Raw genomic sequence first — 18,436 nt, 5'->3', positions numbered from 1 at the left:
AACCAAGGCCTTGCTTGTAATAAACTTACGAGACGCAACCGTTCAAATTTCTCCCTCATAAGGATGGTACTTCTCTTGCTTATGGCAATGGAATTGCGGGAATGAACTACACGATATAAAAATCCGAAAAGGAAATGCGATTATGTGTCACAAAGCACTAGATATCACTTGAACCAGAAACACAAACAAATCGAGACGGTTTATTGGTAAAACCCGACGCTCGGTTTGGAACTGTTACCTACTTATATAATTTCATATTTCCGAAAATACGCAGTAAAAATATGTCAATAAATATAAAAAATTATATTTATACTATTTAAAAAGGTATATTTGTGATAACAAGTTCAAAATATCGAGATATATTGATAAATATTTACTTTTTTATATATTTTGTTTGATATCTTTTTAGAGAACGAACAAGTTCTTATCGTAGAAAATGGGTAGTTTTAGTCTGATGCTGAAGTAAATTTCTCACTGTCTACCATACGAATTGGCAAGTCACACAGACATTGTATGACAATTTGTCGCACAATGTCGCTCACAGGGCAATATCGCAGGGCGATATCGAGATACATATTTACTCTGATATTACATTTTTTTGAGAAAGAGAGAGCTAGTTTTTATCGTAGATAACGTGTATTTTAGTAGGAAAGTAAAGTATATTTCTCACTTCCACCTAAAAAGTCATACAGAAATTTTGCGACAATTTTTGGCTCAGTGCCGCTCAAATGCCGGTAAGTGCGGTGAACGAAAATTTCAAAAATCCACTTTAAAAAAATTTTTCAGGTATAATATTTCAGGACATGTAGGCCTATATTTAGACATATACAAGTCCAAAACTAAAAATCGATAATTCCTGGAAATTCGGCGATGGGAGCACCCCTTAAGGTTCTTTGCAGCGTCCCTTCGGCCCCTAATTGCAACCCCTTCCATTCCTTTACTGAACCTCCGTTCATATTCTCTTTCTTCCATCGCACTTTCCAATCTCTTCTAACAGTTGGTTCATAGTGCAACTGCGAGATTTTCCTCCTGTTACACCTTTAAAACCTTTTACTTTCAATTTTCCTTTCAGCACTGAATGACCTCACAGGTCCTATCATTGGCTTTTGGCCTGAATTTATATTCTGTCCTTTCTTGAACCTTGGTCTAGGATCGAATGCTGAGACCGAGTGGGAAGGGAACGTCTTGTTGGTTGCTCAGGGTCCGGAGGTCCAGAACAGGTCTCCTGGTCCCTTTCACTCCTTACCACTCTGGCATAAGCCAGACTAATCTAAACCGCCAACCCGGAAACTAGTGCACATCGGGGGTATCAATAAGCACAGATATTACTAATCGTAGATTAACCTAACACAATTCAAAACCTTAGCCTATAAAACAAATATTCTCACTCATTCCTGGGCCTCGTCCCTGGACCCCAGTCACTAGTTTTGCTTCCCTTGATGTACACACACAGCCGTGATAGCTTTATGGGGTACTTTTGATACATAACGTATTAAAGGATCACCCAACATAAGAATATGCCGATACCTTACAGAAGTCTAAGCAGTGGGGATTATGCTGGCTGGAACAGTATTACAGAATCCTTCAAGTACTTCTCTCGTGTTTAACCTGTCCAGATGATTATTGATTATTCATAACTGATTATGTATATCTCTTCCACAAGCGTTCAAGCAACCATTTTGGTTCAAATCCGTGTGAAAGAAGACTGCTGAGTGTAACCTAACTCCCTAGCCATGGTAAAATGACTGCAGGGACACACAGCAAACCTCAATAGTCATAAGACTGCCGTTGATTATAATGAGGACCAAAACCAGACAAAGTCTAACGTTGCTCTTTGATGTCGAATTCTGTATAAAAGAAGAAATATTAAAAGTGGAAACAGTTAATGTCAAACGTTCTGAGGGATTTAACAGTTTACTTAAGAGACCTACGACAAAAGTTACTCTTTCGTAGTTAAAACAAAAGAATAAATATCTAAGATATTAACAGTTTTTCGTCTTGTGGTACCCTTGCACTAGCATTTCACCATAAACGCATTTACAAAATTTCCCAGAAGAAAGTTTCGTAAACAAACGCAAGAGAGCCATTACTACTACTACTACTACTATCTTTCCAAAACTAGCAGCTGATTTAGTATTAAATATAACAAAGTTGTTAGGTATATCGAATCACCTAATTTCTTATCCCTCATAGGTTGGACAAAGAACTGGATTCGCACACATGGCGCAGTTGCGTTTGGAAATTAAGCATAAAGTTAACGAAAGGACAAGTTATGCATATTTACTCGCTTCTAACATTCTATGGGAACTTATTTTCAATCGTGATGACAGCTTTTAGACCATCTTGTGTGACCTTTCAAATAGGGCAGTTTGTCTGGTGATTTTTTCGAGAACTCAACTTATTTTCAGTTAATCTTAGCAATGAGGTACCGAACGTATATTTGGCGGGAGAAACAGCACGTTCACGTCTAACAAATTATATAAATCTTGATTCCTTACTTTCACAAATAGAGATTATGTCCTTCTAACCTTTGCACTTCTTTATTTATCATTATTATTTTTCAGAGGATAAATATCGTCTGAAGGTAAATGCTTACAGGGGCATTTGACTTGAAATTCAAGCTTCCAAAAATGTGGTGATCATTTGAATGAAATTACAGAAAATAATAGGAAATACAGAAAGCAGAGATCAGTTGGTCTATTAGGAAAAAAGATAAATGAATGCATAAATGGTTCAAAGTAAATCATTAAAGTACAAAGTGAATACATTGTAAGTTCTAATTGCACAACATCCTCAGGGACTGTTCCACAGTCCAACAGTGAGGAATAAAAGACCTCAGGAACTGAGAAGTTCGATAGCATGGAACGTTTATTGCATATTGGTGCTGCTCTTGGCAGGAAAAGAGGATCATGGGATCAATTGTGTTACCCAAAGTTCTCTGTTAAAATACAGCTTATGGAAAATTGGTAAACAAGAGACCATCCGTCGATGGTCCAAGTCATAACTGCTAATGTTGGAAAACAAATAACTATCACCACGAACCACTATCTGGCTGAAACAGACATCCACACCGGGGAACAGTATTCTAGCAAAGGAAGGACAATTGGCCTAAAACAGGTTGCTTTGATTTTATCATCGTTACAAATATATGAGGCCTTACGTATAATACCTGACTTCTGTCCGGCATTTGCTGACACTTTCATTAGATGTTTCTCAAAAGTAAGATGAGAGTCAAAAGTTACACCAAGTATAGTCAAAGCTTCAGACTCTTGCAGCAGATCATTCCACTTGGGGTGGATAATCAGTACGAGATCTGTTATTCAATAGTGCTTTCGTTTTCGTTTTGCTGGAGTTCAGCCTCATACCCCACCGACTGTACCATTCACTAATCCGATCCATGTCACGATTGAGACAGAGGGCAGCTTCATTTTTCATAAGCGAGGACTACTACACCCACGGGTGTTTCATCATCGGGATACTGAACAATCTTGTTTGTCAGACCAACAACCTATCACTTATATACACTAAAATTAACAACAGACCAAGAACCCTACCTTGTGGAACACCAGACACAATAGGTCTTGGTTCACTATGGATCCTATCAACAGCAACTCGCTGCTGCCTACCTGTAAGGAAATTTTGAAGTAATCCGAAAACATATCCACCCACTCTAAGATTCTGGAGTTTAAAAATAAGTGCCTTATGATCTACTAGATCGAAAGCAGCACTAAAATCTATAAGAATTACTATACACTCAAAACCCTTATCAAGATCCTCCTGCAAACGGCATGTCGTACCTAAAAGAACATCACAGGTAGAAATGAACGTGAGAAATGAATGTGAAATCGTCTAAATCTAACACTTTTAGGAGAGAACACAACGACGCAACAGTACTTTTTCAGACTTACCTAAAAAGAAAATAAATAAAGAAATTTAAGATCGAGACACTGGTACACCACGTAAAGTGATCATCGAGACATTTGAAAACTGTAATCTTTCTAAACACTTGGGAATGCAGTTCGAGTTAGGCCATAAAGCATGTCATTTTCATGTTATATGTACTGGCAGTTTTGTAGACGATTACGAAAACAATTAGTAAAAAAAAAATAATTTGGACCACTTCACTAAAGAAAATCTGTTTAGAATTTGACTTTATTTTTCAAAGGCATGAACTTTTATAGACAGGCTATGAAAATTAAATAAAAATTAATCAATTCTTTAAGTCAAAGGTGAAGCTAAGAAGATATGAAGGATGAGAGGAACACAAGAGGCTTAGAAACAAGAGATAGCACAGTGTTTCCGTGACTGATGACGTCATTAATTCAAGAAGAAGAAGAGTTTGTTTTGGTTCGTGACGTGTGAACATTATTCTTGCTTGTAGTCGATAAAGACGGTGGAGAGTTGTGTCACCGGTAAAGTAATTCACTAGAGCGTTACGTCTGCAAAAGTATGAGTAGTAAGGTAAGGTTTACTTAACTTACATTAACATAGACCTGAATTTATTATGTTTAGATGCAATTTTATTATAGGTTGTCAGACAACACAGTAGATAAGGCTTGGCAGCCTAACTTAATGTAAAACGCCGAAAAGCTAATAAGGAGACAAGGTAGGCTACGGTACAGGTGTTGACCATTTTTTTTTATTGTACCGGCGCAGTAAAGTAATGCTTACTGGAAAACTACTGGACTCATTATGTCGATAAGATATAAACAGAATGCAGAGGAAGAGTTCACTAATTACTTGGAGGCGGGGGGTGTCCAGGGGAAGACGAACCCCCCCCCCAGCTAGGTTAGGACATGGCGTCAAAGGTTAGGTTAGCCAAAGGTAAGTCTGGTTAGGTTATATTCCATCTGAAATGCCTGACCCCCTACTCTGCATTCACTCCCTTTAATGCAAGTTAACCCTACTCTTAGTGACTGGGACCTAGCCACTAGGCTAGGCCAGCCGTACATCCAACAATTTGGTGGGACCACAATGGGAAACTGGTATTATTTTGTGTGGAAATCTGAGAATGAGTGAAGCACACTAGTCTAAGAGATTTAATGACATAGACTTAAAACTCAAGAAAAGCAGAGGTAAGCCAATTAACCAAACCTGTGGATCAAGATGCTACACCCTAAGTAACCAGATAGGGTCCAGGAACCCTAGGCTAGTACTGTAATGCTATAATGCTTTTTATTCCTATTCAGTATCAAATTTAGTATCAGAAGTGGTAAAATACTGGCTATTTAAGTATTTTTTCCATAGGAATTTAGTGTAGTGTATTTAGGTATGTTATAATTTCGAAACGGATGGTTCTTTAAAGTTCTTGGACATTGGCCAAAGTTGGAAGATACCTAATAGGTACTTTAGTGCATGTACCATTCCAGAGAACTTGCAAAAACTGTTTGTTTTATCTGTTATGTAATAATTACCTACAGCTTGTTACTTTTTAGAATTTATTTAATTCGTATACTAAAATACCAGATGTTATCTGACTCCCTCATTTTTCATGAGTTTCTTCAGGTTAATGATGGCTGTAAGAATATTGATGGATGTATTTTATATAGTTGTATACCTCCCAGCCATAGGGTAAAGAATGTGCTGTATGTAGTGCTGAAAAGGAGAAGGGTGTACCTAGTGCCATTTAGGACCTGCTGTGTAATGTTAGTATTTCACTGTTAGGATTTATACCACTGTAGGTCAGTTTAGGATGAGGCAGTTTGCCACCCAGGCCAGGTAGGAGTTGGTGCCCTAGGGTAGCTTAGGATGCATCCCTATATTTTACTTTAGGCCTTTTATGGCACTCTAGGTCAGATAGGTAGGGCTCTAGAGCCTCCCCAGCCATGCAAGGACCCAGAACCCTAGGTTAAGTTAGGTTAGAATGCATACCTGCAACTGTTCTTGATATATTTTTTTGCTTTATAAGTTTTTTTATGGTTGTTACTGCTGATGTAAAAAAATGTTTTATTTTACTAAATGTTATTAAATTTAGTACTCAAGGTGCTTGCCAAGTGCTATGATACCTGGGTTGGCTGACTCTATCATTCTTTGTTGCTTTCAAAATATGGAAAGTAGCCTACTGTACTCAAGTTCAGTAGATCCACTTTTGTCATGTTGCAGTGTACAGTACTGTATTTGACAGTTTCATGAGAAAATAGCTTTCCATTGTTTTTTTATGATACTGAAATTGTTATAATTCACAGTTTTTTCCTTCTAAACTCACCTTTTGTGGTGTTTTGTTTTGTATGTGCTTTTTTACCTTGTTTTCTATGGGTTATTTGGTGAGAAATGAAAACACATTGATGCTACAGTAAAACACACATTGATGCTACGATTAAAAATGCAATGATGCCAAAACGAACAAGGTTAGGTTATACTTATGAATTCTAATAATGTTTTTGAAGTACTGGTGTGCATCTTTATTCAGTCTCCAAAACTTTTGCACTGTCTTTAGTTTATTTCCAATAGTTGATTTGTGCATGTTCATTGTCTTGAGAATCAGTGATTAAGCAGAAAACTCTTTCTCAGGAGGCATTCCCAGCACTGAAAAATGATCGATTGCTTCGAGCAGCTAGAGGAGAGGAGGTGGATGTTGTCCCTGTTTGGGCAATGAGGCAGGCTGGACGGTATCTTCCTGGTAAGTTCATAACATCAGTGACAAATTTTCTTTGGAGAATAACTTATTCAAAACATTTCTTATTTGTTTTTTCACACTTAGAAACTATTTGACATATTGTACTTCTTTAAATTCTTTGCAAAGTACTTGTTACATCATTGTTGTAGACAGTGTAAGCTTCCCCACTGTTTGGAGTTGGTTGTTTTTACAGTTGGTTTAATTGTGAGCTCAAGTTTATTTTATGAGGCTAGATCATCTTTTGCTAATTATATATCATGAGTCTCACCCAAAATGGTTCTTTGTCCAGATGCATGGATAAGTTAAAGTAAAAGTAAAGGGTATATAGAAAATAATTAATTTTGCTTTATGAAAACTATCACATATTTTTCCACCATAGTAACAATAACAATGTTTTATTACTCAACAGAATTCAGGGAAGAGCGTGCTAAATGTGATTTTTTTACCATGTGTCAGACGCCAAAGTTGGCTTGCAAGGTCACACTTCAGCCATTGGAGAGATTCCCCCTTGATGCTGCTATTATTTTCTCTGATATCTTAGTCATTCCAGAGGCACTTGGGATGAAAGTGGAAATGAAACCAGGTGAAGTAAGTATTATTTTTGTGTTGCAAAAACTTTCTATTAAGTAGTGTGTTTTGACATTGTACTATTTTGAGTCTTGCTTTTTCTATTTCAAACTTATTCGTCACAGAAATGATTTTCACAGTGCTTGTTTTTATTTCTGAGCATAGCATGTATATTTTAGGGGTTCATTTATTTTATAATTTATCAGAATATTTTACTGTATATACCCTGTACTGTTTACATTAAACAATAAGCTTTTTTTTTTTTAACTGGTGTTGGCCAATATATTACTGTTAGCCCCAAAAGATGTTCCAAAAAGTTTTCACTGATATGTACCTTTTGTTCATACAGGGTCCAGTATTCCCATGTCCTCTTCGTGGACCAGAGGATATCAGCAGGCTTGGATCTCCAGATGATATTTGTACCAAGCTGAATTATGTGTTTGAAGCTTTAACCCTCACAAGAAAGGAGCTTCAAGGTAGAGCCCCTCTTATTGGATTTAGTGGTGCTCCAGTAAGTTCTATAAAGTTTATTGGTTATAATAATTTATATTGGGATCATATACTCCAACACATTTCTCAAGTAGATTGCTGTGTTGGTTAAATGATTAAAAGATAAACAATTATATGTGAGTTGTGTTCAACCAGTAACTGGGACCTCCAGAACTAAGGTGAAAATGAATGTAAATATGCACTTATTGTATTTCTTGTTGGTTAAGGAAGGCATGTCATTAATAATTTGATGTAATGAAAAACTTCATTGAACATCTCTTGTAATTTGCCATGTGTGGTTTACTAGATTGTGCAAAGTAAAGTGCAGAAAACTTACCATTTTTATTCCCATGAACTGCATTGATTTTGTGTAATTTTGTTACCAAGATATTTATATATGGAAATGTGTTTTTCCTGTTAAATACTAGATATTACACTTTGTTGTGATTTTGTTGCTGGTCTTTTTAGTAATAATGAGAATATTGTGTTCAGACTTTTTTGACAGTTCAATGCATGTATAAATCATGTCTAATAGATTTTACTATTTGCAGTGGACAATCATGGCTTATATGATTGAAGGAAAAGGCTCAAAAACAATGAGTAATGCCAAAGGTTGGCTGTATAGATTTCCAGAAGCCAGTCATCAACTTCTTAAAATCATTACCGATGCAACTGTCAGTTATCTTGTTGGTCAAGTAAAAGCTGGTGCACAAGTAAGTCCATTTTTCCTTTGGCATTATTATTAGCTTGGCTTTGGAAGTAGATTGGTATATTACCTTAGAAATATATACATAGTATGTACCTTGTATGTATAATTTTAGTAACCCTTTTAAATTGGGGCATATTTTCTCATATTACCAGAAACAATTGAGGTTGCTATTAAGTATGATACATAATAGATTATTGCTACATGGTGTAAAGTTAGTGAATCTTAAAGGACATATAATCCTTAAAATTTGGTGCCTTTCAGATCTGGAAGAGATTTGAAAGAATATTTTTAATCATGCTTATTTTTAAACTATTATCATCTTAATTTTTATTTACGAGGGCTTGTGTGTGTCAGATTTTACAAATGCCTGACATGGCTAACCTGACCACCAGAAACTAATAGAACTTATCATTGGCTTGGCAGTGAGTGCTGTTTTTACTTTTGCCAAAGTTAACAAAATAAGTAAGTATTTGAAATTATGTAATTTATTGGAAATCAAAATATAACACATTTTTGTTCAATAATTGCTTAGCAATTAATTTTGTGCCAGAAACACTTCTGTTTCTTTACCCTTGTCAACAGCCTAACTTTTACATGTGCAGACACTAGTAGTATTGCTGTATTACATTTTAAAAGTTATTTAAATATCTTTTAAAGAAGCACTAAAATGAATTGTTATTGGAAATATAATCTTTTAATACAAGCCTAATGACTAGGAAAAATTTACTGGCTCATTCATATCTCTACGCAGGATTTCTTTCTTGCTTTCTAAAGAGGACCTTTGTGTTCGTTTCTCATGATACTTTTTTGACCACTGCTTCATTGAACTTCAGATTGCCCCCCCTCCTCTCAGCTAGCTTTGTAACATTCATCATTTCATCATATCCTTTATGTACTTGTGGAAACCAGTAATCCCGAGATTACACTATCTATCACTGGTTTCTCTTTCTCTTCTGCCAAACTTTGGAGTTATCTTTTGTTTTCCTTAATATAAACTCTTCTTTGCAATTCTTTATTTTCTTTGGCTCTGCTTTATGAGTACTTAACATTGCCTGCTTATTATGCTTTACCTTAAAAAAATGAAATTCTGTAAAAAAATTAGTAGAAGGGGCTTATATCCATGCAAATAGAAATCTACAATTTTTGCACAAGTTCTTTTCCATTCTTTGTATTTTGAAGTTTTATTAATGATACCAAAGTATAAGGGCTATTTGTACATGCAAGCCCATATCATGTATATGTACTCTACTCAACCTGAGTGTGCAGTCCCACTCAAAATTTTTAGGGAAATGATAATTGATGTTAACAAGCCCTGTATAACATTCCAGATTCTGCAGGTGTTTGAATCCCATGCAGAGCATTTAGGGCCTTATTTATTCCGTGAGTTTGCCTTGCCTTACCTTAAGCAAATCTGTGATGATGTGAAGAAAAGTGTAGCACAGTTGGGCATGGAAGACATTCCAATGGTAGGTATTATATTTTACTCAACCAGTATTTTTGGGGGCTGTTTTAAATATTTTTGTCATTTTATATTTTTGTATGCTTATTGCAATGTTGATATCTTTCCTAGATATTGAGAGCGGAAGAGTTTTTTACTTAAAATGACTATGATTTTGTTGTATGAATTAAAAATGAATTTTATGTATATCTTAACAGTTAACAAAGTAGTTATTGCCACTCCATTCATCCTTAAAAAAATTTCTTGCATCTCAGCTGCTTTAAATATCTTTAAAATCAAGTTGAATCTGAACCTGCTCCAGAAGTCAAGAGGGAAAGACTAGTGTTTAATTTCTAGTAGTGGTAGTCTGACAATGTGTGAGACCATTTCACTTTTATTTTTTTATATAATGAACCATCGTATTCATAAGAACTTCTCACTAAATGTCGCTGTATTTAAATCTTTCTTTTTTCCTTTCTATAGATTGTATTTCCTAAAGGGGGACATTTTGCACTGAAGGATCTTGCTGCTCTCAATTATGAAGTCATTGGAATCGACTGGACTGTTGATCCTGCCTTGGCTCGAGAAATTGTTGGGCCAAATAAGACTCTTCAAGGAAATCTTGACCCATGTGCCCTATATGCAGATAAAGTAAGAGCATTTATAACATTTCAGCTGGTTGCCAGTATTATGTTTTTTTATGCAATGTTTTTGTTCTGTACTCTCTGTTTCATGAGTTTTTGAACTGAATGGTATCTTTGTTTCACATTTTGATAGATTTAATGGTTGCAGAAGTTGGCAGTGATAACATGATTAGTTTTTGATAGCTATAATAGAAATTTAATGATTTTACTAATATGAATTGGCACACACAAACTACAATCCCTCTTATACTTATTTCTAAAAACTTGGTCAGGACCATAATATTGAGTGTTGATAATGCTGAAACTATCCTTCCTAAGAAGAAAATCGAAGATGAATTACCTGAGTTTAGAAGTTTAGTGAAAACCTGTAAGTTAGTCACAAGAGTGTTTTTACTCACTGTTTGAAAATGGATTCTAAATTTATTACAAAAATAATAACATTAATATTTGATTTTGGAATACTACAGATGATCTAGTAATAGAATTACATAAAGGAAATTCTAACCAAAATGGTCAGTGACCTTCAGTACAGTATTTTGTTTGTTGATGAAGAATACTTGATGGTCAGGGATGTCCTTAGTCAATCTTATGGCAACTAGTGGCCTTCTGGGCATACAGTGGTAGTATTGAGAGGTATAATCATTCAACAGAAATGAATTTGGTGCAGTAGCAACAATCATGTAGTGGTGTTTTGGTTGCCTGAGCCTGTTTGTCTCCCTGTTTTCAATCTTTGAGTTGTAAGCAATATGCCCCTGCAGTTTGGAGTCTCCTAGTTCCTTTGATACCTTTAAGGTGCAGTTAAAAATTCTGCTCGTGCACTTTCCAAGTGTACTTCCAATTGTGTAAAGAATGTCTCCCATTTCTTGACACAGGGTTTTACATCTAACCAGTACTCAGCAGTCTTACCAAAACTTTGTATCATTAAAATCACTGGTGCACCAAATAAATCTTTGGTAATAGAAGCAGCTACAATGGAACTTCAGCACCTGTTGGGACCAGTGGTGTGACCTCTTTAACTAGGGCAGTTGGAGCTTGTTCCTTCTTCAAACAGACTGGTACAGTTTGCTAACACCAGAAACAAAAATATGTTATTTTAAGTCATGGGTGTGGGCACCTTCCAGGAAACCTATTTTATTATGCTTTTCCTGAGCATACTGCTTTTTGATGGCAACATTTTTATTTAGGAAAAGAAGGTTCTTTTTTGTAGCTTTAGTCAATAAATATGGACTTTGGTAAGCTGCCTGATGCCAGACAGTTTTTGCTGTTATCAGACTTGTGGATGAGCCTTTACCTCAATTTAGTATACCGGGATGTGAATGACATTCTTTCTTCCGTTACAGCCAAAGGTCAGCCATTCTTCTGGAATATGGTGCTGGTTCTGATGGCACAAGAATGAATCAAGATTTACTTAGATGAAATTCAGCCTCATGTTTCTCAATTTGATGAAATTGAACTAACATATTTTAAGGCTTGACAGCTTTCACACTGATTGTGGTTTTCGTACAGATGATGATAGCCTTGTAAACTTAACAACATTTTTGCTGTGGATGGCCAAATAATGCTCACATCAGTGTTTTTTATTTGGATTTATGAACATGAATGTTCTTATAATAAAGATTCAGTCAACAAGTAGCCAAGATTTTTATACTCCTCATAATCCTGAATGACCCACTAGGTTCCAGTGCTTCATGTTAAGCATAAAATCCGTGTTTCACTCCATTGCATTCCGTTCACCCCTTCATCATTTCTGCTTTGACCTTTGCTTCAGCGACGGAGGATTATATGCCTAGATCAATATTTGGTTTTCAGCAGTGCCCACAGAATCAGACCTCCAACCAATGGCAGCCTCCTGCTAACCAGGCTGGTCTTTCTGGGTAACTTTGGAAAGCCTCAGAGGGATGAGAAAGGGTAGGTAAGAGGGGGAACCATATGCTCATGATCATTTGATGATTAAATATTAACCTCTTATATGCCAGTACTATGTGTATTGTTCTTCTGGATAAAAGGCTAAATTTATTGAATAAGTAATAACAGTACACTTAATTACTTTGGAGGAGGATGTTTAAGCTCTGCTGTCTTCCACATTTTCATATCCCAGTAATATTTTTGGAGATAAAAGTCATCCAAATTTTATCACTGCATTTTAGTTGTCAGTTGATTTGTTTCTACACATGACCTTATAATATTAAGCCAGGTACGAACTCTTTCCTGTACTCTCTTGGGTTCATCAACACCTTGGGTTAACCCGTTTGAGTTTCTAAAAGCCCTGGTCCCTAATTCTACAGTTCCAAGAACCGTTATGGATCCATTAGCCTATCACAAAAATTTGGTTTTCATACAAACTAGCAATTATGTTCACAGTGGTACCCCTCCTCCAACCAAACATGCCACTTACAGCTGCCTGCTCATTCTAGTGTATGAGGTCGTAGATGGCTGGGTGCTCCCTTTCTATTTTGAAGAAAAGAATTCAGGTTTGAGGATCATTGTGGACTGCTGTGTGGGCATAATTTGGTAAATTGTTTTGTTAATTCATGAAACTGAAATATGATTGAACTATAAAACAAACATCCATTGCTTTTACTGAAGTTCCTCTTATAGCTGTCATTTACAATGTAGAATTATTGTATTTTAATAAAAAAAACATCCTTTGCTTTTGCAAGGGTCATTCCTAACCAGTAGGTTAGGTGTACAGTATGTATTTACTTTGTGTATCTAAACCTGCTTCTTTCTTTTATCACTATTTATATTAGTCTCTTGTTTGTATCATGTAATGTATTTAGCTAGAATATGCTTTCTTCTTTGCTTGGATGTGTAATTTGAAACTGGTTGGCAGAGCAAGTTCTTTTAATTTTTGCACTGTTATAGATTCAGGGAGATGTATTCTTTTATATGATATAACATTTTTTCTCTCATTACAGAAATTTATCAGCAATGCCGTCAAAGAAATGATTGAGAAATTTGGACGTAACCGCTACATAGCTAACTTGGGACATGGAATGTACCCTGATATGGACCCTGAACATTTGGCAGCTTTTGTTGACGCTGTTCACAAGCACTCTAAGAAGACAGACTCCACCTGATTTTTCAGTCAGATCTAAGAGGAATTAAGTTACTCATACTTGGAACAAGTGAGTATTTAATTTCAGGGGAACAATTAGAATAACAACTTTACCATTTAACTCTTATAGTAAAAGATCTTAAAAATCTTACTAGTGTCTTATAGTTACAATCATTAAAGTATTATTGAATTGTCATGGTGTTTGTAACCCGTGAATACTGTTTTAAATGTTTGACCATCTAGTAGACATTCGTGGAACTAAAGCATGAATCAGTGATTCCAGTTATTCAGCCAAGTAATTGTCTTGTTCAGTGGTTGTGTATTCTGTAATAATGGGTATAGTATTTAGTACAGTATTGTTATTGTTATTGCAGCTTTGTGTTAAATGTGCAAGTAATGTTTGATCTATTATGAATATAATTTTATCATGATTGCACATTAAAACTGTCTTTATGACAACTCTTTGTTATATTAAAACTCTTTGTTATAAAGCCTTGGAAGAAACCATATACAGTATCTCATTTATTTTTCAAGGAGAATTTTAAGCAAATTCATGAGTATGAGAATCATTTATTCTTGCAGTGCTAGAATTGCCTCATACTGATTAACTGTTTCCTCCTTGTCTTATCAAAGTAAACTTTGTTGAAATACTGGAGATAAATGCTCAGCTATTAAGAGCAATCTTTAAAAGTTTGTCTACTTATCACCTTTGTAAAAGTGCCCATACTGTAGTACTTCACACAAACACATGTCAGTAGAGGGAGTTTTTGTGAAACCAGTTATGCCCTCTTATGACTGAGTTTTCTTCCAAGTTACTGTGATGACCTTGGCCGTGATATACCATAAACCAAATAAAGTGATTTATCATATCTCATCAGCATTTAGCAGCTTCCAGTTATGTCAAAAGAGCCAGTCGATTCACTTCTTACATAAACACTTTTCAGCATTAATTTGGAAATGCTTAAAATGATAAGGTATGCCAGTGGTGTATCCAAAAGCATAGTAGAGTCAGCAAGAATAAGCATATGTTGTCACTGAGAATATAACTTTGCACTGTATAAATAAGAATTGTAAATCATTTTTTCACTTGGTTACATAGGTTATTGTTGGGAATTGTATCTTTATTTACCTGCAGCTTTTACAAAACTATTTTCCAAAGCTTATCACATTTGCCTATTATCATTTTCTGCTACTCGTAAAACATGTTTCATTTCTTAAATGAGACAAGTGCATTTTGAAAACAAGTGATTATTATTATTATTATTATTATTATTATTACTGAATAGTTTAACCAAACCAGTGTACAGTGTACTTACATATATTGGTTAAGAGAGAAGTAATGTATGTACTTAATTAAAACTAGATTGTCATTGTCATTCCTTGTGTATAATTAAATCATTAACTTCAGATATATATATTTTTACTGATTAACTGTCTGATTGGTTCCTTATTGACATTTATGCACAAAATACTGGGAGAATTGCCTGTTTTGTTTACTGCACAATGTTACAATATGTAAATTGTAATCGATCTCTGTTTTGTTTACTGCACAATGTTACAATATATAAATTATAATTCATCTATTGTCTAAAAATTTTGCTATTTTATTTTACCTAATGAACTTTGGTAAAAAAAAAAAAAAGAGTACTGTTATCATAAAATTGCATTACATTTCTTGTTAGTGAATTATATAAAAAGTCTTCCACATGTGTGGTGATGTTGAAAAGTGCGGCATTTTTTAGCATTGTGAAATAACTAACAAGTTGCCAATGTTATAAAATGGAGAATTTACATGAAGATGAATGCTGCACTAAGCTTAGTTCACCTTTTTATAATAAAACTTGTTTTTAATGTTTTTAAAAGTGGGCTGAATCAAAGCAAAATTATGTTAGTTACGAGGTTTATATTGAACAGTATTAGCAACAGTCGTGGTCTCCGATAAGCATTAATCCTGTTTTTCTTCCATACTTTAGGTTGGAGTTAGCAATTTATTTTAAGTCATCCTGTCACTAGTGATTAAGTTATGTCCTTGTTAAAAGATCTTGATAATCCTCAGCACTGATTTAGCAAACCTGAAGTATATGTATTAATATTATTATTTTTAAAGTAGTTTAACAATAACACTGTTTCACATTATGAAACTCGGTTGATAATTGAATATTGGAGCTCTCAAAAGGTTGTGACTTTCATGGCACACCTTGGGCAGTACAAAAGGTTGGTTAAATTCCTAGCTGCTTTGCTCTAGCCATTTTACTATGAATCTGTCCCCATTGGTGTCTTCCCACCCAGCAACATCAGTCAATCAATCTTCCTACAGAGATATCCTGTTTTCTTACATCTGTTACCAATAAATCCAATGGACGAGTCCTGTGAGTCTATAATGTGACTCAGTGGTCTAATTAAACTACCTTATGAATATGATAATATGCATTCAGACCACTGAAAGAACAATGTACAATAAGCGAGACAAGAGGCTCACTTAATGAGACAGGTGTTACATGTCTTCTAACCACCTCATAACTTGTTGGCAGTAGAATTAAAGACATTGGTGTCCCCACATGAAGTGTATATCTGCATAATATTGATTAAAGTATTTAAAGTATTGTAATTGACTGTAAGTTAGACTGGCATCTCATTTGAACTGGACATAATCTTTGTAATCATAAACTGCTTTGGCTAGGGTCTTACAATGAAAAGAAATCTTACTCAATTTTGAAGTCTTCTTAATTGTCAATAAATGTGATATTTCTATCTCAATTTAGAATCAGGATGTAGTAATAGATAACAGATGAATCCCATAAGAAGCATCAGCAAAGTTTAGAATGCCCAAGTTGCCAGGTCCACACACATCCTTAAAATACTTGAAATTGATCTTTCTTTGGGACCCCTATATGGATAATGATGTTCATTATGACTCTGGTCAAGATCCTAATCTTGTTTCGCAGAAAGGTATTTCTTTTATTTTCTCATCTTTCAGGAAAAAAGTGAAAAACCATAGGAAACTCTTGACCAGTGACTGAATGTTTCTCGTAACTGTGATTCAAGTGGTATCTGAAGTAATGTTGAATTACTGTATTGTACTTGCAATAGCTACATACACTATAGAAAGTTACCTTCATATTTTTTTAACCAGAATGTTGTACATGGAATACTATTTGGAATTTATAGAAAAAGGAGTCTTTATTTTTAGACAAGTAGTGTTTATAATTTTAGTATAATAAAAAAGATAAATTTCTTAATAAAAAAAGATGCATTTCCTGATTGTTATTTGTTATTTACTGTTTTAGTTAATTTTGTCAAATCATTACACATTGTATGTATGTCATTAGAGAATAAAAAACAAGAAATTAATTCTTTTTTATCATTCCAATCTCATTGATTATCAAGAAAAATTTTATTGCTGCAGTAGTTTTACTGCAAACCAAGTGGTTTCTCATCTACCATTGTTTTCTTCTATGACTCAAGGTCTGCAACAGTAAATCTGTTTTATAATTCTCTATTAAGCATCTGGCAAACATAGCTATTAACAATGGACTGTTTTCCTATAGAAACTGCGACCCAAGTGTTACCTAGTTGATTTTTCCTATTTATTTGAAACACATTGTTTCTTCCCCATTCCTTCCCCAGTAGGGTTTCTGTAGATTGCAAGAGTCTATCCAGATATAAAATTTTAGCTTCAGTCTATTATTATTCCTGTATTTTATTTATGGATTATTCCAAGAATCCTAACCCTTGTCATGGATGGAGCTACAAAGAAACTACCTAAGTCTGTATCTTTGTAATTCAGCCCTTTGTGATTGTCTTAGAAATTCTCTGGATTTTTTACACAAAAAGATTAAAAGATTATAAGATTTTTCAAGATGTGTAATTTGATCAACTCTAAATCTTATCATTAATAAAGACAAATTATGGGCCAGCCATGCAAGAGCTGAATGAAATAGCTCAGTGGTCCGGTTTAACTGCCTAACAAATTAATAATAACTTTTGGACAGTTTTGCTGAACCACACATGGAGCTGTTCATGATGATGATTTTTTTTTCTAACCAGAAAGTTAAGGTTAGATGACAGGCCTCCTCATCCATAATCAGTGAGCTAAAGTGAGTTTTATTTCAAGCTCTGCTCCTAGTACTAGGTCTGATCTAGACATATCAGTGACTCCTGTGGTACTAGGAACATTGCATAAACCTTTGTATTAGTCCTGGGGTTGCCTGTAGGAGAGAGGTTTGCCTGTCCTTAAACTATAACCTTGTTGTAGGCACGGGAAATAGCGAGATGAGTATTAAAACTTTATAATGACTAATGCATCAGTACCTTAAACATTGGTCACTTGATAATACCACAGGATGGGAAAACAACTGTTGTGATAAAAAAAAAATATGTCTACTTATTTCTTAACAGGAAATGACCAAACTTTGTAAGAAAAAGACTGCACCTTAAGCTTTTATATAGAAATATATATATATATATATATATATATATATATATATATATATATATATATATATATATATATATATAATATATATATATATATAATGTGTGTGTGTGTTAAAAGCAATTGCTTTAGTGGCATCAATAAGTCTCTTGCAGGTATCTTCATACTGACAGAGTTTTTTCTGATTCTCGTTCGTCAATTTCTGGTGAAAAATATGCAGACTTTCTTCTCCCATTTATTGATTTTTGTCATGACAGCTGTTTTGCCTTTATGGCATTATCAAGTGACTACTGACTTACAACGCGGCCTTTCAACCTTTCATAGCATCGTGTGGGGAGAATGACCTTGAGTTCTGGGTACTGGTTGGTCAAGGGATTAACAGCTTAACCATTTCAAGGCTTTGTTTTGGTCATGTATGATAACAAAAGTGAAAGTTTAAACATGTGGTTAAATAAATACTCAAAATATAATACAATGCGC

At 34.7% G+C, this 18,436-nt stretch overlaps 1 protein-coding gene across 2 annotated transcripts; it reads left to right on the top strand.

The window, feature by feature from the left end:
* Positions 1-3,277: 3,277 nt before the first annotated feature.
* Urod (uroporphyrinogen decarboxylase) lies at positions 3,278-16,872 on the top strand. 2 transcript variants are annotated; one of them, XM_067130337.1, is made up of 9 exons: positions 4,344-4,461; positions 6,511-6,619; positions 7,026-7,204; positions 7,533-7,694; positions 8,224-8,385; positions 9,710-9,847; positions 10,303-10,470; positions 13,382-13,591; positions 16,499-16,872. In XM_067130337.1, the coding sequence occupies exons 1-8, from the start codon at positions 4,450-4,452 to the stop codon at positions 13,541-13,543; spliced, it is 1,092 nt and encodes a 363-aa protein (XP_066986438.1). In that variant the 5' UTR covers positions 4,344-4,449; the 3' UTR covers positions 13,544-13,591; positions 16,499-16,872. The 2 variants fall into 2 exon arrangements, with proteins under 2 accessions (XP_066986437.1, XP_066986438.1); XM_067130336.1 differs by having other exon boundaries at positions 3,278-4,461; positions 13,382-16,872.
* Positions 16,873-18,436: the final 1,564 nt, after the last annotated feature.

Source organism: Macrobrachium rosenbergii, chromosome 28, assembly GCF_040412425.1.
Source record: "Macrobrachium rosenbergii isolate ZJJX-2024 chromosome 28, ASM4041242v1, whole genome shotgun sequence".
In the NCBI taxonomy this organism is placed as follows: domain Eukaryota; kingdom Metazoa; phylum Arthropoda; class Malacostraca; order Decapoda; family Palaemonidae; genus Macrobrachium; species Macrobrachium rosenbergii.
This window is presented reverse-complemented; position numbering and strand designations above follow the sequence as displayed.